This window comes from Camelina sativa, chromosome 11 (assembly GCF_030686135.1).
Source record: "Camelina sativa cultivar CO46 ecotype springtype chromosome 11, ASM3068613v1".
NCBI lineage: Eukaryota > Viridiplantae > Streptophyta > Magnoliopsida > Brassicales > Brassicaceae > Camelina > Camelina sativa.
Genome location: NC_141890.1, coordinates 41,676,124 through 41,703,614, shown reverse-complemented (window position 1 = coordinate 41,703,614; position 27,491 = coordinate 41,676,124). Strand labels below are relative to the sequence as shown.

General features: G+C 33.8%; 2 protein-coding genes across 2 annotated transcripts; both read left to right on the top strand.

Moving 5' to 3' along the window:
* Positions 1-117: 117 nt before the first annotated feature.
* LOC104725688 (phosphoglucomutase, chloroplastic) lies at positions 118-5,371 on the top strand. Its single transcript, XM_010444386.3, has 22 exons — positions 118-952; positions 1,060-1,125; positions 1,217-1,261; positions 1,347-1,439; positions 1,518-1,570; positions 1,767-1,818; positions 1,898-1,966; positions 2,168-2,236; positions 2,336-2,458; positions 2,556-2,608; positions 2,788-2,866; positions 2,954-3,018; positions 3,093-3,160; positions 3,261-3,379; positions 3,469-3,543; positions 3,635-3,750; positions 4,250-4,391; positions 4,479-4,560; positions 4,640-4,686; positions 4,774-4,851; positions 4,942-5,047; positions 5,131-5,371. The coding sequence occupies exons 1-22, from the start codon at positions 749-751 to the stop codon at positions 5,196-5,198; spliced, it is 1,872 nt and encodes a 623-aa protein (XP_010442688.2). The 5' UTR covers positions 118-748; the 3' UTR covers positions 5,199-5,371.
* Positions 5,372-17,732: 12,361 nt separating this feature from the next.
* Positions 17,733-19,655, top strand: LOC104725687 (gibberellin 20 oxidase 2-like). The gene is made up of 3 exons (XM_010444385.3): positions 17,733-18,498; positions 18,655-18,976; positions 19,089-19,655. The coding sequence occupies exons 1-3, from the start codon at positions 17,945-17,947 to the stop codon at positions 19,359-19,361; spliced, it is 1,149 nt and encodes a 382-aa protein (XP_010442687.1). The 5' UTR covers positions 17,733-17,944; the 3' UTR covers positions 19,362-19,655.
* The last annotated feature ends 7,836 nt before the right edge of the window (positions 19,656-27,491 follow it).

Sequence of the window (27,491 nt, the reverse complement as noted above, 5' to 3'; positions counted from 1 at the left end):
TTTGTCTAAAAGTCACGACGAAACGATACATGAATATTTTGTAAATAGGTATATTTTTTCATATAGTTTTCTGCTAATATAGTTAAGTGGATTGTTGTTATTTTGAATTGGAAGAGTGTGAGTTGTTGAGCTTCTCGGTATGGTGTTCGGTTTCACTAGTGGATAAATTGGTTATCGGCAGAGAAGAAGTTGGGTTTCCAAAAGTTTGAAGAGGCCCAAGTAGAGGTAGAGTCTATATAGAGACAGCCCAATTACTTGTGTGAGGCCATCGAAAATGGTGAAATGGTTAACGTTTCTTATGGGAAAAGGGTGTACCTTTTGTTTTGACTCGTGAGAGGGGAGGAAAAGGGTGTAGCCTGATGATATGTTTTTTCCACCGTATACGTTATCTTTGGTAAGTTCCATATCAAGATCGTAATTATGTTTCTCACTCTAGTAGTATACCAGTATATATTCACATTTTTGTAGAAGATGTTGCCATTATTCCACAAGCTACCAAATCTTTTTTTTTGCTACCAAACAACAGACCCGTGAATATACTAATCGAATCAGTGACACGTGTGACTAGTGTGAGTCTCTCTAGATAAGCGAAGGGCATTGGTACATGTGGATTCTGATTAAAAAAAAAACCCAATTTATCTTTACTTTTTCCTCTTCCCCAGGATCCTCTCCTCTTCTTCTTCACTCTTTTTTGTTTTTTAACGGACACTTCTCAGTTCTCTCTCACTGATCGATTCGAGATTCAACAATGGCGTCCACTTATGCGAGATTCGATACCGTATTCCTGTTTTCTAGATTCGCCGGCGCTAAGTATTCGCCGCTTGCGCCGTCGCCTTCTCTTCTCGCTTCCGGATTTCAACTCAGAACCAAGCCGGCTTCTTCGCGATTGCAGTCAATTGTTGCTTTATCTTCATCTTCTGGGGCTGTCGTCGCCGGAACTGATAGCATTGAGGTTTTATTTTGTTGCTGCGTTTTTTTTCGAATTTTGAAAATTCTTTTTTTGTTATTGATTCGTTTTTGGCTTTTTTTTTTTTTTTTAAAAAAAAAAAAAAAAAAAAGGTTAAATCGTTGCCGACGAAGCCTATCGAAGGTCAGAAGACTGGAACAAGCGGCCTACGGAAGAAGGTTATTGATTGTAATCAAATCGTTTTTTCTGAAATTTTGGAATATCTCAAGTGTTTCGAGTGATTTTTTTTTTTTTTTTTTTTTAATCTAGGTGAAAGTTTTCATGGAAGAGAATTATCTAGCCAACTGGATTCAGGTTCTGATTTTATTAACTCTGAATTCTGAGTTCATGACTCTCTTTTTATCAATGGTGAATAGTTTTAATCGTTTCTGTGGCTTAGGCATTGTTTAATTCATTACCACTTGAGGATTATAAGAACGCGACGTTGGTTTTGGGAGGTGATGGTCGTTACTTCAACAAGGAGGCTTCACAGGTTACTTTTAGTATTTTCAAAATGTTATGTTGCTCAAACTCATTTCATTTTGTTGAAGCCGTCTGCTTTTTCTTACAGATCATTATCAAAATTGCTGCTGGGAATGGAGTTGGGACAATTTTAGTTGGAAAGTAAGTTTCATTAGCCATTTCTTGTTTCTTTTTTTTTTTCTTTTGGATGATGAAATACAATGCTGAAATATTGGTCTGCCTAGCTATTTGTATCTTTACGTAAGAAAGTAACTTTGAGAGCTTTGGAGCTAGTCTATCAGTTCCTCCTTGGGGTTTTATATACTGTTGAGGCTGATTACCAAACAAATACTTGTAGGGAAGGCATTTTGTCAACCCCAGCAGTTTCTGCTGTAATCAGAAAAAGAAAGGCAAGCTATACTACTTTTTTCTTCTTAAAAAGTTCCAACATTATTTTTCCATTACTCATTTTTATAATAATTCTCACAGGCAAATGGAGGATTTATTATGAGTGCAAGTCATAATCCTGGTGGACCTGAATATGACTGGGGTATCAAGGTGATATATCATTGACATGCCTTTGCATTCTTTTCATTTTATAATAATCTGTAACCTTAGTATATGTGAAAAGTATTAATTTAGACTATTTTTCATTATGTGTTGTTATTTGGGTCTTGAACGACAATGAGTTATACTTTACAATCAGCTTTTTGCTGGCAGTTTAATTAATCACCTTATCTTATCTTTGTTAAATTCCAGTTCAATTACAGCAGTGGTCAGCCGGCTCCTGAATCCATTACTGACAAAATTTATGGAAATACGCTTTCAGTAAGCATCTAGCTAAGTTTCCCCTTCATGATCACTGAAATTTGTGGTGTCCTGTCAAATTGTTTGTATAACGGTCTTGTCTCTGGTACACTATTCTAGATCTCTGAGATTAAGGTGGCAGAGATTCCCGACATTGATCTTTCTCAAGTTGGCGTTACCAAATATGGGAGTTTCAGTGTGGAAGTTATAGATCCAGTTTCCGACTACTTGGAGCTCATGGAGGTAAGAATACCCTCATATGCTTCTTCTATTCTTTTCTTACGATATTGGGTTTGTTTGACATTAGATATGTGACATATATCCATGGTATTCTATGCAGGATGTGTTTGACTTTAATCTCATCAGAGGTCTTCTTTCAAGACCAGATTTTGGGTATGTTCTTACATCTAGAGCCAACCACGCTAGAAGTTTTTTAATGTCAGTTTTGGGTGTTGATGATCCTATTATATGCGCCTTCAGCCTGGTTGCAGATTCCTTCAACGTGCTAAGAACCGAAACTAGGCCATTGTTTGATGACTTGTATATACTTTTGTTTCTTTCCTTGCCTTTAGGTTCATGTTCGATGCCATGCATGCTGTTACTGGTGCTTATGCGAAACCAATATTTGTCGATAATCTCGGAGCCAAACCGGTATGTCTTGGACATTAAGATAAATATGTCATTTTATTTTGGAACGTCTAGATATTTCAGATGATTGATGTTAAGCATGTTGGGTAGGATTCAATTTCCAACGGGGTTCCTCTGGAAGATTTTGGGCATGGCCATCCAGATCCTAATTTGACGTAAGAAACAGACTGAAGAGACGTTTCACCATACTCACTTAAAATGTAACTTCTATTAACCTTCTTAAATATAGATATGCAAAGGATTTGGTTGATGTCATGTATCGTGATGATGGACCTGATTTCGGAGCAGCAAGTGATGGTATGATTGTGGACATATATCTTTCAAATTTTCTTGTTCGTTTAGGAGAAGAAACATTGGCCTCGAATTTGGTCACCAGGATAGTGCATTTTTCTGGCAGGTGATGGTGACAGAAATATGGTTTTAGGAAACAAATTCTTTGTCACTCCTTCAGACTCTGTTGCTATCATTGCAGCCAATGCACAAGAAGCAATCCCATATTTCCGTGCTGGCCCTAAGGTGTGGACTGCTTTGCATAAAATGCTTTTCGTTATTTTCTATAAGATAAAGTGCCTTTTAAAGTTTATGGACATGGATTTTATGCTCAGGGGCTAGCACGCTCAATGCCAACAAGCGGTGCTCTTGATCGTGTTGCCGAGAAGTTGAAGCTTCCTTTCTTCGAGGTCAACCATATTAGTCAACCTATGGATTTTCCAGATTTGCAACCTGATAAATCAGGGGAAATATTTTGACAAGGTAACTTGTTTTTTCTAGGTTCCCACCGGATGGAAATTCTTTGGAAATCTTATGGATGCTGGAAAATTGTCAATCTGTGGAGAAGAGAGCTTTGGTACAGGTTCTGATCACATCCGTGAGAAGGATGGCATATGGTACTCTCTTCCTTAAACCTTATGTTCATTACCAACTGGGTGAATGAATATGCGATAAACCAACCATTGACATGCAATGTTTTCAGTATCTATGATAGTGGGCGTCTTAATGGGTTTATCATCACATATCAGTTTGTGAATGGTGTTTAAATCTATCCTGCATTGTATCATGGCTTTTTCAAAATTTTATGATACTTTGATCTCTGGTAATCTGGTGAGTGAAACTCCCAAAATACTGACCTGAACCATCTAATAGTTTTGATTTTCTATAGCTGGAATCACCCATGATTTACTTCATCATTTAGCTATAGATTCGTTACTAAGACAAAGGTGTCATTTGAAATTGTTCCTGACTCAGTCTTTATAATCTATGCGTGCTGTCAGTGAAGTTGGTTTTCATGAAGCTTTCTACGTATATGGCTTTTTCAATCCCATTCCAGAGCTTTGGATATGCTACTCTGCTTTTACGTCGTAGGATGACTTTAACCTTAAATGACAGGGCTGTGTTGGCGTGGCTTTCGATCCTAGCTCATCGCAACAAGGACAAGAAAGCAGGGGACAAGTTGGTGTCTGTTGCAGATGTTGTGAAAGAGTATTGGGCGACGTATGGAAGGAACTTCTTTTCCAGATATGACTATGAAGTAAGATTGTGTATGATTTTTGTAACATGTCTCTGAGTATGACGTTAAATTGTAGAAACCCTCAGTTTCTAATGACTGTGTGATCAGGAATGTGAATCTGAAGGAGCCAATAAAATGATAGAGTATCTTAGAGATATTGTGTCTACGAGCAAGGCCGGTGAAAGTTATGGTTAGGTTCATCCCAGTCCATTTCTTTCTCCGCATTTAAAAACTTATTTTTATTGTTCATAACAACTTTCATCTCTCAGGAAACTATGTCCTCCAGTTTGCAGATGACTTTTCATACACAGATCCTGTAAGTCTGACTATAAAAAATGTTAATGATGATTCAACCATGCCTGTACTTTTAATATCCTGAGCAAGTTTCTACATTTCTGTTTAGGTTGATGGAAGTGTTGCATCCAAGCAAGGTGTTCGGTTTGTCTTCACGGATGGATCCAGAATCATATTTCGTTTATCCGTAAGTTGTAGATTCTTTTGAAATAAAATATGTAACACATTGGCCCCTACACAGTGACCTAACTTAGATTATTATTATTTTTTGTTCCAGGGAACTGGTTCAGCTGGTGCTACAGTTCGAATATACATCGAACAATTTGAGCCAGATGTTTCAAAGCATGATTTGGATGCACAAATAGCTCTAAAACCTTTAATTGGTTCGTTCTTGTTTTGTTTCGGGAGACTTAAAGATGTCTTATTCATGACTGTGGTAATAATTGATCTGGTTGTTATGTAACAGATCTCGCATTGTCTGTATCAAAGCTGAAAGACTTCACAGGGAGGGAAAAGCCCACAGTCATTACATGAAGAAAAAACTATTCTGTGTCACATGGTCCTTTTTAAAAGGCAAGTTGGGTTCCTGACTTCAGTTTTGTCTGCCATGTTTATTTAAAAATTCCAGAGCAATGAAATGCTTATCTGTGTAACATGTATAACTATATACGTCTTTCTACATAAATAAAAGGATATATTTTCCTTCACCTGTGGAGTCATGATCTCCGATGACCATGGGCTATATAAGATAGAGACTATGTCGTAGAAAAGAATGCTTAGTGTAAGATATCTGGTATGCCAATGAAAGTATTCTATTTTCTTGTATCGCCTAGGCCCTAGACTACCTTACTGGATACTATATGCACAGTCATGTACCTATATGATGAAAAAAGTTGTCTATTATGCTGCTTATTATTGGACTCGTGAACTCTATTGTTATCTCTTCCCTATTCTTGGTTGGTGTGTCTTTTTCTTCGGAGGAGACCAAGTGAATATTCAGTAGCAGGGACACGAGTAGATAAGAAAGCAAAGTTGTACTTGCTATTTTCAGTCGATGTATTTGCTGACAAGTTTCAATGATAGATACTATCTCCCAATGGCCCTTCAAAGACCAGTCTATTTGCTGTACAAGTAAGACTTCCGCTATACACACACAGCCCAATATCATTTGTCTTGTTTATTTTTGTTTAGAATCTAGAAAGAAAAAGGAAAAAGGTAGGGAAGAAACTAGAACTCTTCCATTCCAGTATATTCAATGTGATTGGTTTGCTGACCAGGATTGTGAAGCACTTACTCACCATGACCTAACAACATGTGTTTGAATAAAACACTTACCCACATACATATATTTACAGAGATTCTTGGTAAATAAAGATATGTCCTTGTTAATTTTCTGATCCTGTCTATATCATTTTCTGTTATGCGCTCAATCGCCTGGGTCACATTCTAATATCCTAAACAGTGAGGGACATGCTTTTGGCGTTATTAGTGATAAAGTCATGTCTTTTTCTAGGGGAATCAAGAAACAAAGATCTATTGGAGATCATATCTGCTCCCTGATTGTCTAGTGTCATCAGTTAAGTACTCTCAATCTCTCTCCACTCAATAATGCCACAGGAGACAAAGAAAGAAAAAAGAAGGTAATCTTTTTAAAAGTGGATAAACAAGAGAATGGAAGAGGAACTGTGTTGTATGTCCTAATGTGACTGACAAATCCGATGTCGAAACGTAGTCCATTCCTAGGGTCCAGCATTTGTTACTTCATCTTCATCTATCCTTTTTGAAATTAGAAAGATAAAAAACTCTATAAAGCACATATCCCCCTTGGTTCCCCACCTTCTTTATCTCGTTTGGCAATCCCATTTTTGTTTTCCTTGACCTGATGATCACTCTGTTCTCCCTCGGGTTTAACGGGTTAACTCGGTTTCTGATCCATTCGTGTGGTGCCTCATGCATCTCTTGTGTAAGGTTTGTCTGGTCAATAGAACATTTGAGTTTTTTTATTTGTACGGAACACAAGTGAAGAAGTAGGTCCTTTGGTTTGTTTGTTTGTTATCTGTTTTGGAGATATCAAACACTTACCTGCAATTTCCTGTTGTGTGTGATAAGAGTAGGAGAAGTTATAGTTTGATAGTGAGATTGTCATGTCAAAAGCAGGTTTTTTTCATCGTTTAGTGAAGGTAGGGAATCTATTTTAGTGGTTTATACAGTAGAGACGCTAAGTGACAAGACAACAATACTTTTTATGGGGTGTTTTTTTTTTTTTCCTTTTTTTTTTCCCTAACTCTTAACTTTTCTTCAGGTCTAGTTTTTTTATTGGCTCGTACATGGAAAGTAATATATAATGCTCGCTTTTGACCTCTCTTTTATTTCTAACTTTACAACATTTTGTCTTTTTTTTTTGGGTTGCTACGTTTTTTTTTTCTATTTACGTCAATTTCTTATAATCATTTCGGTTTAAATTCCAAAAATAGAAAATGTACAGATATCTCCACCCGAGAAAAGAAAAATATGAACCTAACAAGTGTTGCAAACACGTCACTAAGTATATTGGAGAATACATGGTCATACATGCCAAGTATACTATTGTATATTTAACTACACGACGTATATGTATTACATGACCACATGTATAAACTATATGATGTTATGCGGTCAACATTATAGACATATATGTCATTACTCCGGTCAATTGACTCCAGCGAAGACCGATCTTGACTCCGGCGAAGACCGACCTTAACTCCGGCGAAGACCGACCTTGACTCCGGCGTTGACCAACACTAACAAAAAAAAATTCTAAATTAAAATAAAAAATAATAAATTATTATACTAAATCATTTATGGGTTTTCATGATTAAAAGAGATATTCTATTCAATATCGAAATATTTTTTATATATCTCTAATATATGCATTCTTATAATTATTTACTTTTTATTTTTCAAGCTAAAGTAAATAGTTTAATAAAAATCATTTATAATTATTTTCAAGATAAAAAATTCATTTATAATTATTTTTAAGATATAAAATCATTTAGATATTGAATAGTTAAAAGATATTAGATATTACAATATTGAATAGATATTAGATATGAAAAACAAATTTAATTCAATATCTAAATATTTTTTATTTATTTCCTAAATGTAAAATAGAGAACCCTAACTTTAAAAAAAATTTCTAAAAATTAATTTAACATATTGTAATTGTGTAAAAGAGGGTAAAATGAAAATGTTCATATGTTAAAAGTAAATATTGTGAATTTTTTTGTTGTTGTTTATATGTTATTTTGAGTATGTAAATTTTAAAGTAAAGAGTGTAAAATTTTGTATAACATTTACCATGCAAAATTTAGAGTAAAGAGTCATATACTCAATATTTTGCATATGATTTTCTAATGAAAGTAGTTGAATTGATTTTATTGATTTTGTAGTTTTTAAATAATCTGATTATGAGATATATATATATATATATATATTTTGAAAATAATTATAAATGATTTTTATATCTTGAAAATAATTATAAATGATTTTGTATCTTGAAGATAATTATAAATGAATTTTTATATCTTGAAAATAATTATAAATGATTTTTATTAAACTATTTACTTTAGCTTGAAAAATAAAAAGTAACTAATTATAAGAATGAATATATTAGAGATATATAAAAAATATTTAGATATTGAATAGAATATTTCTTTTAATCATGAAAACCCATAAATGATTTAGTATAATAATTTATTATTTTTTTATTTTAATTTAGAATTTTTTTTTAGTGTTGGTCAACGCCGGAGTCAACGTCGGTTTTCGCTGGAGTCAGTTGACCGGTGTAATGACATATATGTCTATGATATTAACCGCATAGCATCATATAATTTATGCATGTGATCATATAATACATATATTTCGTGTAGTTGAATATACAATAGTATACTTCGCATGTGTCACCATATATTCATCAATATTTGGTGTAGGTAGCCATTTTTTTTCTAACATCAATTTATTCTAAACTGATAATATTTTTTTTTTGAGATACTTCTTTGTATGACTTTTCTTGAGTTTGAGTTTGGTATTCTGTAATAGAATCGATGGACCCTAAAAACTTTGGACGTCTTTTATTTGTCATGACTCAGGACTAGTGAATTTTGGTACTTCTATTGTTTTCGTTGTTGATTAATATGCGTCACCTCAATTTAATTTCCACTATTTTTTTTTATTTATCTCATTTTATATTTTACAATATATTTGGTCATAATAACATTCTTCATGATATACCGTAATAGATATAACAAGGAGTTAGCTGTGAAAAAACGTTCCCAGACACAATTATCGAAAAAGTTCTTCATTTTTAATTTCTCCGACGCTGGTAGAGTTTTGACTTGCCGGCGTCAGGATCGCTGTCTCTTTTCTCGGTTCTTTTGTAATTTCTCTCTTTGTTCTCTTTCGTGCCTCGTTCGTTCCCCCAGTTACCATATGTTAGTTATTTCTTTCTTTTCTCTGGCGCTACCCGACGAGCCAGAAAGTGACAGAGCCCGACAATGGTCCCTGGTGAACCATCGACCCCATGCTCTGCTCACGTCGTCCTGGAAGCTAGCAGAAAAAGATGCCAGCGAATCCAAATTAACTTCAAAGCTTGAAGCTGGAATCTGCCCTAAACCACCTCTTAGATCTTGGACGCCTATATGTCTCACGTTGCTCGTCAATTGTGAACCTCATCGGAAATTTGAAGCTGCAACGATTGTTTTGGCGAGGATGTTGACGGCGGCAAGAGTAACCCTAATCCAACTGATGATTCCCCTTGGTGGACCTAGCCCACTAAGATTCCAGTCTTGGCCCAACAGCACATTTGCTATAACTTTTATTTTACCAGACTGGACCAGGTTTGTCTTATTCCTTCTCATGGCAAGCCCATTAACCTTTGTTCTTCCATATGGTGGGGATGGTCGTGAACGCTTTTCTTCCATGGATGCAACAAAAGAGGATACTAATGCTGCAATCTTCGCCTCTCCTCGATGGTGGCTAACCTATTCCTGGATTATAAAGCACAATTGTCACACACCGGTTATTGCCTTCAATTCCAAAGGAATCCAATACCCACTCACTTCCACATGTCAGGTTCGATTTCAGCTCCTTTATCACGATTGCTATTTGAGTGCCCTCGAACCAAGTACTAGAACAGCTCGTCAATTCATATCTTATCGATTCACCAGTATAAGAATGAAGAGGAAAGGCATTATGATTACCTTATACTCTTCATTCTGTCAGCTCTGTCTCTTACAAAACCCAAACCTCTACAAGCACCTTTTAGCAACATCAAGGATAGTATTCGTGAATGTAGAGATGTAGAGAAGAATGGCATAAGGTTGGTCTCAAACCTAACTCTTATTAAATCTAGGGCTGATCCAAGTTATTGTTGGCCAAACCTTAGCAGATGGTTGTATCAAGATTACAAACTCGCTGGCCGAAGACTCCAGCTGAGAAGTAATTCATCATCATGGCTATGGTTCTGTCTTAAGCAATCGAGATCTCTGGTACTAATATCCTTTATGTTTATGATATGTGAATCCCAAAGCATGAAGTGTTATGACATGTGTGGCCCAACTCCCCTCTCCAAATCGCCTAAAGGATGTAAGCTCGGGTTTGTTTCCCCCCTTCGAGTGCAAAACCGACTACAAGTTTTGTGTGGAATTCCTTAACCTTCATGGCCTTTGGCTTCATGGTAGGGAGGACCCACCTGCTTTGTTACGGTTTTACACCTATCACTTGAGAATCCCGATAGAAGCTCTACCTAAAGGTATGTGCTTTGAGTTTAAGAGTTTAAAAACGTTGAGTTATGGCTCTTGAACCGTCTCTTTCCGGCGAGAACTCTTACTTGTACCCTTCACATGGTACACCTTTCTAAAAACTCTTATGCGTGTGTCGCGCGAGCCGTTTATGACCACTTGTTGGTCGAGGAATTTGAGAAGTCTTTCTTCATGTTCGATTCCGCTGTGGTCCCAAAAGATTTTTCAAAACTTGCAAGTCTTTCAAGGTCAAGCACCTGGTTGGAAAACTCATGGAACCCATATCCTTACTTGCTTTGTATCTCTTTAGCCTACTTTTAACTTTGTTTCTTCCAGATGAATGAAAATAAATAGTTTGACAAAAAAAAAAGATATACCGTAATAAGGGATTGGATGACTTCTTGTTACAGTATTTACTACTCGTTAACCATCCATAACTTTGACTATTCTCTTTGGTAATTTCACTAACACTTTTTAGAAAAAACATTTCATTATAGGAATTATAGAACCGAAAAAGCTTAGCATGCTTTTAAATAAATAAATTTAAACGACTTAAGGATGTAATGGTGGTTGTATATTAACCTTAGAAGTTGAACTAGGTGATAATGATTTGAATCTTCGCACTGTAATGGTGGTTGTATAATGCTTGCCTCTTCACGAACTCGAATTGTGTGAATCTTCAATATAAGATCCTAAGTTATTCAAACAAATTTCAAAGGACTTTGATTTCGGTTGGCAACGATCAAACTTTTTAACGGTGTAGCAAAAGTTGTACTACTTTACTTGCCACTTTTCATATCATCTTTGTGGTTGCCATTTTAACAACGAGCCAATCAAACTTTTAATTCTATTTTTACTTTTTTGGTCAATGACTTTTTTTTTGGTGAATTTTGGGTGTATATGGTCTTGATTTTTACTTTTGTTCAAAAAAAAAATAGGTCTTGATTTTTACGATTCAATATACAAGAAGTTGCAACATTTCTTTTATATCTTTGATTCTACATATTATAAATATTAAATAGTTTAAGTGATGGCTCTAGAATTATGAGAGAAAGTGACTTTGTGTTGAAGAGGTGTTCAAGAGATAACGAATTGAGACACCACTACAACCTTTGTAATAACCAACGTGCATCTTGTCTTACTGTCGCACTATGTAGTTGACATTATTGATGGTTGAATCGTTATCACTTATCAGTATCCACATTCTACAGTTACCTAAAGATTTTCTTTGGATATGAGAAGAAAAATTATTTCACTACTTATGGGAACTAATTTCTCATTGATGACCGTATCAATTGTGTGTACAGTGTATCTCTTCAAAATTACCGGAATCTATTAAGGCAATAGCTGCGCACATTAATGATGATGCCTATATTTGTGGCGTGACATTATTATAATTTGTTTGTACAATATACTCTTTAACATTTTTTTTTTCATGAATTTTAATCTACATCAATACAAATTTAGACAATATAAGAAAATCCCAAGAGAATAAAGTTTTGTATTATTAAATACATGTATCCGAGTTTCCATATTGGTTTAAGTAGAAACTTATTCTAAATAAAAGTGTTTAATATGGATGCTACAGTATTTGTGTTAATAGAAGTGTCTATCGTACATCTATCTATGCGTTGCCAAGAAAATTTTCCTGACGTGAATCGTCTGTAAAATAGTTTACCGTGTGATAGTATGTGTTGTAGGTAAAATCGTCTGTATAGATATACTGGAAAGAGTTTGCCAAAAAAAAAAAAAAAAAAAAAAGATATACTGGAAAGCATTTTTCTGAAAATAAGGAAAGATGTCAAAACCTTCGACCACTTTTTGGTATTTTATAAAAGTTTTGGCTAAATTGGTCTAAATAGTAACCGATGAATTTGGCTAAATAGTTGATTCTAACTAAAATTGTTAATGTTGTTTAACTGAATCATGCATTTTTTTGGTGAATTTGGGATGAATTAAGCAATATAGTTAAGACTAAAACTAAAACTATCATCAAATAATTATTGAAGAATAATATAATAACTATAAATATATATATTGGTATGATAAACTAATATATTGGTAAATAAATATTCATTATTTTAAAAATAAAACTGATATAAATAATATACTGGTTGGGAAAATTGAGTTATTTTCCATATCTCGTTTTGAATTATTAGAAATATATACATAATTAACAAAAAAAATATTCAAAAAAATATTTTTAAAAATTTATCAGTATAATATAATTTAATTGCTTTTGTTTCTGCTCTCTAGTAGCTTTAAATAATATGATGAGTATAAACATTATTAAAATTTTAATATCCTGAATAATATTTTAGCATACTTTTAGCAAAATCAAGAACTTTCCTTATGTAAATGGTAATAGGGTTTTTTTATTTTGACTTTATTTGATGTAATAACTAAAAGAAGGAATTACAAGAAGACCCTACCATTTTTGGTAGTTGTTTTACCGTGATTAGAAAAAATGAAAAAAAATAATGCATTAAAAACGAGAGATAGAAATATGTGAAAGAAATAAGTTTAAGAGAAAAATTATGGTTAAAATTGAATTCAAATTATTTTTATGAACACTATATTTTAGAAAACTTGTTAAAAATACTCTTTTTATATACCTCCTTTTCAAAATTATACTTCTTTTGGCCATTTTCATTTTTGACCTCCTTTAATTTTTAATGATCATTTTACCCTTAAACGAAAAATATTTTAATCAATAAAATGAAAAACTAAAATTTTCCAACAAAAAAAATTTCCGACATATTTTTCCGCCAAAAAAATTTTGAAAAAAAAATCCCGCAAAAAAATTTGACAAGAAATTTCGACAAAAAAAATTCCGCCAATAAAAATTTACAAGGCTTTTATAAGGTTTTGGTAAGGTTTTGTCTTTACAAGATTTTTATAAGGTTTTCTAAAAGTTTTTATAAACGTTTACAAGGTTTTTATAAAGCTTTTATAAGGCTTTTATAAGGTTAAAACCTTATAAAAACTTTGTAAAAGCAATCTTATAAAAAAAACTTTTAAAAATCCTTTTAAAAACCTTCTAAAAGTGTTTACAAGGTTTTTATAAGGTTTCTAAAACGTTTTTAAAAGCGTTTACAAGGTTTTTAAAAAGTTATTATAAAGTATAAATTTCTAAAAATTTGGCGTGAAAATCTAATTTCGTAATTTTGGTAGGAAAATTTTTCATTTTTGGCAGGAATTGTTTTTTCGATTTTGGTGATTGTAAATTCTTGTTATCACTCAGAAAATGGTAACTTAGTCATTTTGTACATAAAGAGAGGTAAATAGTCAATATATAGGGATATTTTTTAAAAAATGCATGGAAAAAGGGGTATTTTTGAAAATGCCCCTATATTTTATTTATAAAATATTGTATTCATTGTGTTCCTAATTAATTCAAGTTTTAGAGAAAAAAATTGTTTCAAAAGATAAATCTTTTAATGTTTCTATGCAGTTTGTACTTTGTATTAGTAAATGTCTTAATGGATGAACTGTAAAATAGGCTAAAAAAAAACTGAATATTATTGGCTTTGAGTTATGGAAAATTGTTAATTACAAAAATGATGTATTTCTAGTTGAATTTTAGTTTATTTTCTTATTATGTGTAAAAAGGTTAAACTTGTATTAATTAGGATTAGATGGAATATATTGGATTGAAATGGAACTCACATCTTTTTGTCTTTTTGTCTGGCAAAAAATATAGGAAATTATAAATGAGATTAAGTTCTGATGGAGTACAAACATCTTTATATTAAAACGCATTAAGTGGTTGGACAAGTCCATGTGCGATAGATGTTGTGACTGAAGTTTCTATTTTGAGATTGAACCAATAAATATCTCTTTTCTTCTTTTTTTTTTTTCTTTTTTTTTTGAACAAAGAACCAATAAATATCTCATGTCTGTACTTTATATCAAGAAAACAAAAACTTCTTTATATATTTTTTGTGCAAATAAACTTCTTTATATCCATATCTGAAATATGTGTCACTTTTTTTTCTCTCTTTTTTTTCTTTTCTTTCTTAAATCCATTTCATGATAAATATATCGAAATTTTGGCATGAGAAAGTAACTAGTCCCGAAAGACTTGATTCAACCGATTAGACGACCATTGGTCAAACAGTTAAGTTTCTTAGTCCATATGTTAAATCAGTGGACGACAAAAAAAAAAATTAAGATGTTATAGATACAAATCAAATCAGATTTAGTTCTTGCTTTCTAATCAAAAATTAAACATATTGAAATTTTCGGACAGGCATCATGTTAATTTTTATATGTGTTTGACAATCTAATTGATATATATATATATATATATATATATGTAACACATGTGAGTTATTAACTTTAACAAACCAAATTTTATATAATAGAATAAAATATGTTAAGTTTAAAACATTAAAATTAGTTTGACATGTGGTAACATTATTATTTATGAGATTACAGTTAGTTTTCCAAATATTTTTGTGGATATTAATTTCTTTTTCACTATTGATCATGTATTGTTAATTTTGAAAAATATAGTGAACATATTATTTTTGATATGTGAATTTCAGCTCTTATCCATTATAATGACGTATATACAATTAAAAGTCAGGTTAATTATGATCAAAAAAATAATAAAAATTGTTTTCTATTTTGTTATAATTTTAACGCATTTATAATGAGTGACTATGACATGAGGTAAAATTACTACTTAGAATATTAGAACATATCATAAACAATGATCTAAAACAATGTTAATTTTGAAATTATATTTGTGAACTTTTCATTTTTTTATTCATTAATTATGTTTTGTCAAATTTTAAAGTTTTTCTTACTAACTAAGATATAAATATTTTAAATGTTACACACACTATTTTAATAGAAAATATTTAGCTCTCTTATTATGATGAAATATATAGTTAAATTGTATTACAAAATATAATGTGTGAAATTCAAGTCCGGTTTTAAGATTCAAATATTATCAATAAAATTATATATATATATATATATATGTATATATATATATATACCGAGTAGATATGTGGATCTTAATTTATTTTTTGTTGAATTTGAAGACGGATTGTCTAGTTATGTCGTCTAGAAATCTAATTTCGGCAATCTCTTTTGTAAACATGTTTTCTCTGGATTGGGCTACCTGGCGTTCTTTTGTAAATAATGTTTGGTTGACAAAAAAAATTCCAACAATAGTATTTTTTTTCTTCTTTAAACCAAAAATTAGAATTTATAATAACCAATTCAATCCCTATATGGTCAAGGGAAACATTTAGGAATTCAATGATTACACCAAATATACTACATTTATAAAAGGAAAGATAGACCTTTTTTTAGCCACTAATATTCCAAACAAAGATTTCATATATAGAGTTTTTTTTTTTCAAAACCAAAAAAACAGAGTCATATTTTGACGAGTGGTTTAATAAAAGAGAGTGAGAGGAACAGAGAAGTGGCCAATGGGGGGTTTTGAATTTGGGCTATTTGGATTCCGAGAACAGTTAGAAGCAAAGAGAGAAATCATGCGTACCATCCTATACTCTTCTACTCACTTCTCTCGTACCTATTGTCCCCACCACCTACTTCTCCTCATCCAACACTTCTGTTCCTCTTTGTCCTTTTCCATGTCCTATTAGTTTCAAGTTTGGACAAATAAGCACACGTGTGAAGAAAATAGTCTACTGATCTTTCCCACACTTCTACATTCCATTTTCTTCTTGTAGAGTTTTTTTTTTTGCTTTGAACAAACACTTCTTGTAGAATTTTAGTATTGACAAAATAAAGCAAATAAACACAATTCCTCGATATAGATCCATTTTCGGTTTCAATTCGGTTTAGTTAAAATATATATATTAAAATACAGATTTTCAGTTACTTTTAATATTATCATAGTTAAAACTTAAGAAACAAATGCATATATATGGTTTCAAATTTTTGTTTCATAACATTAATGTTCGAGAAGATTAAAAATTTCATCTTATAGTCAGAGCTGGCCGAGAGTACAAACAGGACAAGCAGACACTTGCGGCCGTTAGATAATATAGCCATTAATCGGTCTTTTTCTTGTAAAATTCTCTTAGTCTAATGATAAGAGTAGTACGATTTTAACGTCAAGTGCCTGGTTCGATTATAAAAATGCAAAAGTAACGATTATATTATAATAGCACGCTGTATTTGTTTTTTCCTTATAAATCTTTCAATTTTGATGAAAATGTTATGAATTAGTTACGAATCTTTCAATTTTGATGAAAATGTTAGGAATTAGTTACGAACCTAAATGCGAATAAATGATAAAGTGTCAATAAAATAACGAATCTACGAACTTTTTCAAAGTCGTAATTGGTCGAAACAACCATGAATGATTTGGGCATAATTACAAGAGATCCTGCAGGTTGTGGGGTTTGCAAAATCGACCCCATATCTTACCATTTAAGTGTAATAAGAGCAGCCCAAAGTTATTACTTGTGTTTGGATCTACAGTCTGAAAATACGAATGCTTTTCTCCTATTTCATTTTCTCTTTGACATCCAATAAAAAGTCGACAAACAACCAAGAAAAAACCTAAAGTAAAAAAGAATAATATATTCAAAAACTATGTAAGACGAGAAAGTAAATGGAACGAACACTTCTCCTAATAGAGCCAAAACATAACCTCGGGACCTCTTCTTCCTGCCAACTATAAAAACAGACACCAACAAAAGTATCCATTGATTTCATAAATTTTGCTTGCTTATAAACAATATAGTTTTGATGTGATTTTAATACCCAATTAGTCCCTATCTCCATGGCAATTTGTTTCTTGGACCGAAGCCAAATTTGATTCTAAGAGGATATATCTGTCTTTGTGACATCTATAGTGGTCAAATCCGGTTTTTCTTTTACAGTGAATTAAATGTTTGATCATAAAAAGTTCAGTTAGTATTACATTGTAGAATGTACTTAAAGGAAATTTTTAGGATGTTATAGATGATAAATTCTAGTTTTTAAAAATAATTATTAAGGTCTTACGCGTATACATTCTAAAACTTTTGTGGTATAGTCTAGATACACACATGTAACTATTTTGATTACAATATCTACATGAAATGATTGCAAGATTCCGATAAGATTGTATTTTATAACATCAAGATTGAATCCAACATGCATGAATACCAAGCACATGAAACAAATACACATTTAAGTTAGGATTTAATTGTCGTCTAGTTCTTTTTGTCCTTTTGATTAAAGATTATACGCAATTTTTTTTTACACTACTATTATATTCACCTTATAAAGAGATTAGTATGAAATCCCATGTGGCAAAGCCCTTCAAGAAAAAAAATATGAGAAAAAATAAACAATTATTATAAGAAAGATTTTTAAAACCAAACAAATGTACAATAACATGACTTGAAGCTTGCTTATATAAAGACTTAAAGGACCCTTTGTTCCCCCATCTCCTCAACAACACTCACTTTGAACAAGACAAAACAAAAACCCAAAAACTCTCCAAGAAAAAAAAAAAGAAAAGAAATGGCGATACTTTGCACAACAACAACAACAACATCTCCGGCAGAGAAAGAACACGAACCAAAACAAGATCTTGGAAACGACCAAACTCCTCCATTAATCTTCAACCCTTCTCTTCTTAACCTTCAAACCCAAATCCCAAACCAATTCATTTGGCCTGACGAAGAGAAACCTTCCATTGATATCCCCGAGCTCAACGTCCCTTTCATCGATCTCTCAAGGCAAGACTCTACTCTTGAAGCTTCTAGACTCATCGCAGAAGCTTGCACTAAACACGGCTTCTTCCTCGTCGTCAATCATGGCGTCAGCGAGTCACTCATATCCGAAGCTCAACGTTTGATGGAACGTTTCTTCGACATGCCTCTCGCCGGAAAACAGAGAGCTCAGAGAAAACCCGGTGAGAGCTGTGGCTACGCAAGTAGCTTCACCGGAAGATTCTCCACCAAGCTCCCATGGAAGGAGACTCTCTCTTTCCGATTCTCCAACGAGAATAGTGGCTCGAAAACCGTTCAAAATTACTTCTCCGATACATTAGGACAAGAGTTCGAACACTTTGGGTACGTGTCCTTTTAAAACAGAACAAGAACCACAAAATAGAACAGAGCAAACCCTTGTTTTCTCTGTTATCTAGTCTTACTTTAAATAAACCGGTTTTCTCATACCGGAAACAATTTGACCGGTTTAGCTAATGATTTTCCCGGTTTTGTTCACAGGAAGGTGTATCAAGACTACTGTGAAGCAATGAGTTCCCTATCACTCAAGATCATGGAGCTTTTGGGGCTAAGTTTAGGCGTAAACAGAGACTATTTCCGAGGGTTTTTCGAAGAGAATGATTCGATAATGAGGCTAAATCATTATCCTCCATGCCAAACACCAGATCTCACGTTAGGTACAGGACCTCATTGTGATCCAAGCTCTTTAACCATCCTACATCAAGACCAAGTCAATGGCCTTCAAGTCTTTGTTGACAATCAATGGCGGTCCATTCTCCCCAATCCCAAGGCTTTCGTTGTCAATATCGGTGACACTTTCATGGTAATTAATAGATAATATATATATATATATATATATATATATATATAGTAATAGACATTAATTATGGTTACCTCAATACACAAATGATAGATTAAACTTTGGTTTTGTCTAGGCTCTATCGAACGGGATATTCAAGAGTTGTTTGCATAGAGCGGTTGTGAATAGAGAATGCGCGAGGAAATCGATGGCATTTTTCTTGTGTCCGAAGAAAGACAAAGTGGTGAGACCACCAAGTGAGATCTTGGAGAAGATGAAAACAAGAAAATACCCTGACTTCACTTGGTCTATGTTCCTTGAGTTTACCCAAAAACATTACAGAGCGGATGTGAATACTCTCGATTCCTTTTCAAATTGGGTGATTAGCAACAAGAAAAATCCCATCTAAGAAATCAAATTCCTATATAAACTCTTTTGTCCTTTTTTTTTTTTTGGCTACTTTGTGTCCTTTGTTCTCATGGTGTAAATCCATTAAATTGGATTTCGAAGTTTATAACGTTTTTATATTGTTTCAAATTATAGACCATGGCATATCATATGAATGCTCGTTTTGTTGAATACGCGTGACGGTGTGGTAGAAACGGGATTTCATGACGTATATATATATGGGAACGAGACGGTTTGTTGATCTATAAATGTTATTTCCATTTCTGATTCGGAACAAGAATTTTCGCAACTAAAATCATGTTCCAAATGTGTTTAATATTCTTTTTTAAAAAATAAAGAGGCAGAAATAACATAAAGCTATTACTAAATTATAATTTTAAGTATTCCGGTTAATTTTTACAATCATAAAACTAATAAATATTTATTTCATTTTAAATTATAATTTAATGGTAATTTTTTTTCAGATTTCCCCGTTTAAAGAGGGGATTTTGATTGAAACACATAATTGTCACCAAATTGGAGGGGAACGGGACAGAACTTGCTCAGTCAGTCCTATCTACGTGTCATAATATTTCGGAGCGGATTTGATTGGAGGAAGTTGACAAAGAGAGTAAGAAAAATCGAAGAACAAAGTACACATCAAGTGTCATTAACCAGTAACTCAAGATTAAAGACATAAAATTCGTGCATCATAACATCAACAACATGTAGTGTAGTAAGAGTCATCATAAGAAAACAAAACACATGGGCCACCAAAACCTACCCAAGAATGTTCTGTTTCTTGCAAACATAAGAACCAAAAACCCTAATAATGCTCATCATCCTTTGAATCTTACCTGTTTGGCACGCTAGATCTACATGTAGCAGACACTTGTATGTGTTTTCTTGCACAATTTACAACTCATTATTGAGTTTATTTTCCTACTATCTTTATTTATTCACGTTTTTAAATTTCGAAAACATTTTAGGAACATTAAACTTTTGTCCGATCGTGGGAATCAAACGACTAAAATAATTGATACGAGATGTGTGAAACACAAAAATGCTTATATATTATACATATGTATGAATGTCAAAAAAAATATATACACCTTTTTATTTACCTCGGTTGCCCCTTTTGAACCGTATTTGTTCACCCTAACTTCTGTCATTTGCAACACGACTTAAGTTACTTAACACAACAATGCTTATATACCTTTTTGAGTAAACTTTTGTCATTTGTGGAGATTAAACAATATATATATATATATATATATATATTGCGTGAATTTTTATGTATATAACCAGCTAATTAAGCATAACTTTGTTAAATTAACCAGAAACAAAAGAAACATGGTTTGATAATGATCCATAGTCTCACATCAATGCAACATACTTGTGATGAGCATATAAATTCCGTATATACATATTATAATACAATTAAAATCTAGCTAACTAACGTCCAAATTAAACTAATGGTGCAAACAAAACTTGTACAATTATAAAATGGAGAATTTTTTTTAAGCATAGCTTACATGAATCTAAGAAATGAAAGATTTTAATTACATAGTTGTTGATAATAATGACGAAGAGAAGCCTGTAAGCAACAAGACAAAAGAACAGCTCTAATCAAAATCCAAGACACCCTCGCATCACGTGCATCTCTTTTGTTCACTTTCTCTTCGTCACTCTTAATTATTTTGTTTTCCTCTAATTATTATTTTAGAATAAGGAAAAAAACAAAAGAACAGATCTCTCTCGGCCAAGCAAAACGACAACGTTTGGGATATTGCATCATATGCACATTTATTTGTCCAATTACTTTGTGTTTCTTCTTCTTCTTCTCCCTAATAAATTTTAATCGTAGACTTGTTTTCTTTCCATTTTCAGGTTTGTTTTTCATGATATTTTTCATGATATTCAAATCTATTTGTAATATTATCTCTGATTGACGCCATCTGTCTTACTAGTTTCAGCAGCCTCTTCATGCATGAATCGTATGTAGATCTGTAATGACACATCAATATAGCTCTATTTGTTTACCAAAAAAAAAAATATAGCTCTCTTTTGGTACGTATGTGTGTGACACTTTATTTTTCCCACATTAATAATGAATTAAATTGTTTTGGATCGCGAAATTTACCATGTTCATTGCAAGAGTAAAACCAGGTTTTTTTTCGTGGAGAAATATACCTCAATTACTTCACTCATCGGGAGATGAAAGCTAGACACTCTGCCTCTCTCATTACGTGTGTAAGTAGGGAATCCTGTAATGGACGGTCGTGGAGCAAATATGTTCATAGTAACCCAGACACATGTCATTTACTCAAATGGTAAATATTTTGAAGTAAAACTTAGAAATTACCGGTTCGAATAACATTTGGGAAAAAGACCATATAAAATGTTCTAATTCATGAACTGAGAGAATGTATAAATCTAAATTCTCAATTTTTTGTTAACTAAAAAAGAAATCCATCCATACACATGTTTAGGAACTTTTGAGGTCACTAATAAGAATAAAATAAGGATTCTCACAACGGTCGTCATGATATTAGAAAGAGCGGAGCCCTCATTACGACTCATTGGTTCTAGTCGTCCCTGATTTATATAAATTTGTTATTATTAGGTTAAAGATTGAATTACAATCAAAGTAAATTAGTCTGATTTTCAGGTGATTTCTTTTAGTTTCTGGCGGTACAAGAAAAACACGTATGCTATATAAAAACAGGTGCTATATTCTCTTAGATTGGTTTTTTTTTTTTTTTTTTAAACAAAGGGAGAAAACTCCCAATGCAAATTATTAATAAAAAGTAAAATTACATAAGAACTAAACGAGGACGCGCAGGTCCACTCAAATCCTCCCGCATAATTGAGTCAACAACCACCAGAATTGTTTGCAACTGCTAAAAAGTTAAAGGAAGAGAAAATGCATAATTCCCTAATCCATCGGCGAGGCGATTAGCTTCTCGGTATACATGAGAGACACGGATAATCCAGTCTTTTGAAAAAAAGCCGTGGCACAGACATATCAGGAAAGACAACGAATGAGAGTCAACTATCCCTGTCTTAAGAAAACCAACAACCAACTCAGAATCCACCTCAACCTCCAACCTCGTTATACGGTTCTGCTAAGCGATATAGAGACCATAGTAGACACCCCAAAGTTCTGCCAGCGGTGTAGAGCATCTACCTATGTTCAACACAAACCCGCCACACCACTCACCGACTTCGTTCCTTAGAACCCCACCAGCAGTTGCCAACCTTGGATTTCCCCGCGAAGCTCCATCAGTGTTCAGTTTAAACCAACCCGAGGGCGGAGGTGACCATTGAACCATCTTCTCAACCCGATTCCTAAGCTGAGGATCCTCTCCACTAACCTTTCTTGCCACTATCATCTCGTTTGTCAGCTCCTTAATGAACTTAACCCTATCAGGCCAGGTTCTGTTCTCCCCAAAAATATCTCCACATCTCCACTTCCACGCCTACCAGATTGCCAAAGCAAACATTGTCGGCCAAGACTCGCCTACTCGCCTACTCGCCCTTCACCTCTGTCACATAAGTTATCATACAGCCATTCCAGCACCGAGGATACAAAAAACCTCTGTCTTCGATTTGGGGGAACAATACGACACCTAAGACCTGCCATAGCAGGACAATCACGGAGCACATACATAATGGACTCAAGTCCACCAGTACATACCTGACAAACCTCCATAACACTCAAATGCCGTCGATAACGCTCCACATTAGTCATTATTACCTGCTTACTCAGGAGCCAAAGGAAAGTCCTCACTCTCTCCGGGACAGCTACTTTCCAGAGACGTTCATAGAACCTTCTCATACTCTGCTGTGGCGATGCATTCTTTGTTAACAGCTGATATGTGGACTTAACGGTAAACCGCCCATCTACAGTTTCTCCCCAGGACAAACAATCCTTTACACCAGTAACCCTGTCCACAACCACCACTGACAGTTCCAACCTGCGGTTCTCTGATATAAACGGAGTAATCTTAACCATATCCCAACCAATGCCTTCTACCCATAAGTCTCGAACAGACATAGCACTAAAACCCTGTGGAAGCATATCAATGTCATTCTCCAGTAGTGAACCCTCCATCAACCACTTATCAGTTCAAAAAATTATTTTCCTGCCATCACCAATAACCCAACTATAACCTCCATGAATAGATTCCCTGATTCCCAGGGCCACACTCCGCCAAGTCGACGACCAAGTGCCCTTCACTATAGTCCAAGTACGCTCCTTGATATCTCCAACCTTGTACTTACTACGCAACACTTGTGCCCATAAACTCTTAGTATCATGAAGCAAACAACAACCAATCTTTGCAAGTAAAGCCTTATTCATTTCACAAGCCATACGAATGCCCAATCCGCCTTCTTCCTTTGGAAGACACACAGTTTTCCAGGGAACCAGATGTATCTTCCTCTTAACTGCAATACTTCCCCAGAGAAAATCACGTGACAACTTATCCAACTTATTTAGGGTGTATGCAGGCAACTTAACTGTTTGCATCGAATGTACATGTATCGAAGACAAAACAGCTTTGGTAAGTGTGAGACGTCCAGCAAACTCAAAGTTTTTCCTTTCCATCCTGCTAACCGTGCAGACACCCTCTCAATCACTTCCCCAAAAGTCTCTTTATTAATTCTCTTCTGTAGAACCGATATTCCTAGATACTTCCCAGCTCTCTAGTTAACTGGATTCCACTCTCTGCACTGATATGTCCCCCCAACTCTCGATCAACATTAGACGAGAAGAAAATTTTTGATTTTTCTAGACCTTAATATAAGCCATTTGAACCATAATTGTCGCAAGCCATCCGTAAGCCTAATTCAACATAGTCACTTAAGTCCATTGATTTATATTTTATACACTTAAGTGGTATCATTGTATCGTTCAGAAACCTAATTTTTTTTTTAAAGTTATTGTTGTTTTGCCGAAGTCGGTAGATTCAGGTTAGAGAGAACCGTAATTGCAATAAATAGTGCACCATTGTTTGATTTTGTTGTCGATTTGATGAATTTCGTTTGCGTATTTTATATAATATTTAAGCAAAGATGGAGTGTGACATATTCTGAGATTGTAGATGAAGCGTGTTGTTTCTTTCTTCCCACGGTTCAAAGAGGGAGACCTTGCCATGCGAGATAAAGGTGGAGACTTAGTTTTTTTTCAATAATTGAGTGACGAGGTAGTGGAGTGTGTCTGTCTATATGAAACAACCTGATCCGTTTTTTTATTTTTAATATCCTATTATCTAGTGATCTCATACTCATAAGAACCCTAAACGCCACTCAAACAACATCGGATAACATAAACCAACAAAACTCATGTCATTAAACAAATAAAATGAATAACAAATAACCAATATCAATTCCAAAGCATAAAACAAAGTCATAGACCATCAACTTAATATTTGTTTTAGACAACTAATTACCACTCTAACATTCTAACATAAGCACATAGCAAATAATCGAGCCTCTCAAACATCCTCCTCATCATCGCACTGATCCTACAGTCACACTTTGCCTTTACCTGCACCACAACACAAAAGAGAGGCGTAAGTATTACAAGAAATACTTAGTGATGCAATCCTCCCATCTACTAGGCTATACACATAAGCAATAAGATCTTCTCATGCTACAATCAATAAACAACATACAAACCAGGCAAAACACAAAGCCATCACAAGATCAATCACTGCTGAAGGATGGTGTCGACTGACACCCTCATGGTGTCGATCGACACTAACACCTGGCGAAAGTTGTATCGATCGACACACACTTTTTGTCGATCAATGCAGCCTCCTGGTGTTGACCGACACACTCCTTGTGTCGATCAACGCATGCTCGATATTTTTTCCGAAATCCCTAATTTGCATCGACTGACACCTCCACATGCGTTGATTGATGCTCGTTAGGTTTCTCGCGCCGTCCTTGCATTGGTGTTGACCGACACACTCCTTGTGTCGATCCACACTCATATCGAGCGTCGCTTCTCTTCGATCAGAAACTCCGAATCTCGCCTCCAAACTCCTCACATGCGTCCCAAGCATACTCTGGAGCGAATCCAAGCCTCAGGAGCCACGAAAAACACATAGAACTCAAAAGAAAACAATCACACAACACACAAAGTCACAAAAACAGAGACCTTAGCTTAGATAAGCCATGTTCATGCACTCACATTTGCCAATCAGGAAGATTCGAGCAACACACGACCAGAAACACACCTCCACAAGCTCTTCCCACATTCTCAGATTTAGATCTCCAACCACAAAGCCAAACTCACAAGAACATGGACAAATAGCTTCAGGGAAAACTTTCAGGAAACATTTCAGAATCGTTTTCTCTCTTTTTCCACACAAAGGAGGCGACAATCAACTTTCCTGAACCTAAAACATTGATCTCACACCTTAAATACGATCCCCAAACCGAACCAACTCGAACCTAGAATCCTGAAATCGAACCGAACACCCGACCATTTAAGGTGTCGATCGACACCCCTACCAAAATCCCAAACTTTGGTTCACAATTATTACACTATAAGTATGATTGGGGGGGTAATCTTTATTTTTCAGTGAATAAATGTTATTTTGACACAGAGTAGCTGCAGATGAATTGAAATTGAAGATAACGTGATTTAAACCTTGATTACAAAGAAAGCACGAAGCATTAGTTTGGTGTCTCGATTTAAGTTATCGATTTCTTGTGAGACTTATTTTTAAGTATACTATAGTAAGGCCCATAGTAAGCTATATGAGGACTCAATTAGAGGTGTAAGTAACCCAGGAGTAGAGTAATTAGAGTTGCATTGAATGCATTTAAACGTATCATTGATAGTAGTGAGGACGTAGAAGGAGAAGCCTTTACATTGTGGAGAATGACATAGGAGAAGGTGTGTGTGGGATGAGATAACTTTTACTGTTGATCTATATGTTATTAATGTTATGGTTCTGTTTAGTAGGTTGACTCAAAATTTGAAAGATTATTTGATGTGGTGGACCTTCTTTGTGGATTAAATAGAATTTAGATGTCTATGAAACTCAACAATTAGAGTTGTTGAAAATAGAAATGGACTAAAGTAAATAGATCATTAAAAAATTGTAATCAAGATTTTTTTCTTTCAACTTCTTTTGCTGCTTTATTTTGATCAACTTCCTGCTTTTTATTATATTTTTTTTTGGCATTGGATTTATCTTAAGGTTACTATTTGAACTGTAAGTTTCCAAATGACAACGTGGCAATAACTTCATGAACATGCGATACAGTTCTAATACAGTAGCAAAAATATGTATGTATAATTGTATATACATTTTTATTACTATTACAATCACACCATACTGTATAGTTCCGTCATCCTTCGGTCTAAGTCTCCAATGAAAGACTTATATAATTGGAGCCATAAAATACTTAGAGCAATAGCCTTTGAAATTCTTTCTATTTATTTGCAAATTTTCTGATAGCATTTAAAATAAAGTACTTACACCAATAACCTTTGAAACTCTTATTTCATTGTCAATGAATTTAAACTTTAACAAAAACAAAAACAAAAAAAAACCTTGAACCTATTTCAATGTATATTCTTATCTTCAAATAGCTTGTTTTAAAAATGAATAAATAAAAATCTTCCATGACTTATGTGAGATATAAGGAAAAAAAACACATAACCTTTTGTAAAGGATTAAAACATATAGTACAAAAAAAAATATAAAGAATTTAAACAAAAGATATTACATATTATAACCCATAGAAAGTCGTAGCTTCAAATTTTGTCTTCCATTCAATTTATGTTTAAATTCTAACAAAAATGGTGAAATATGAGATACCAAATTATTGTAAAAGATCTGACAGTAAAAAACAAAACAATACAATAGAATAATAAAACCCAGAGCAGAAAATATTGCAGGGAAGAAAATATAGGTCAAGTGTGGCGCAGGTGATTTGAAGGAGAGTCAGAGAGATAGATGAGCTGCCATTTAGATGATAGAAAACAGCCGCCATTTTGTTTAGCCCAATGTTGTTTCTCTCGACAAACTCACTTCTCACTTCTCATCATACAGTTTTGAAAATATTATATTTTAACGTCAATATTTTGCTACTACGTATAAATTAATTTAAAATGAAAATTGGACAA

What these genes read in the sequence shown, in the direction of transcription:
- LOC104725688 (XM_010444386.3), top strand. Translation starts at nt 749, where the DNA reads ATGGCGTCCACTTATGCGAGATTCGATACCGTATTCCTGTTTTCTAGA. An exon ending in CAAGCGGCCTACGGAAGAAG is followed by an intron (nt 1,126 to 1,216) that starts GTTATTGATTGT and finishes TTTTTAATCTAG; the next exon opens with GTGAAAGTTTTCATGGAAGA. An exon ending in CAAGGCCGGTGAAAGTTATG is followed by an intron (nt 4,561 to 4,639) that starts GTTAGGTTCATC and finishes TTCATCTCTCAG; the next exon opens with GAAACTATGTCCTCCAGTTT.
- LOC104725687 (XM_010444385.3), top strand. Translation starts at nt 17,945, where the DNA reads ATGGCGATACTTTGCACAACAACAACAACAACATCTCCGGCAGAGAAA. An exon ending in CAAGAGTTCGAACACTTTGG is followed by an intron (nt 18,499 to 18,654) that starts GTACGTGTCCTT and finishes TTTTGTTCACAG; the next exon opens with GAAGGTGTATCAAGACTACT. An exon ending in ATATCGGTGACACTTTCATG is followed by an intron (nt 18,977 to 19,088) that starts GTAATTAATAGA and finishes GGTTTTGTCTAG; the next exon opens with GCTCTATCGAACGGGATATT.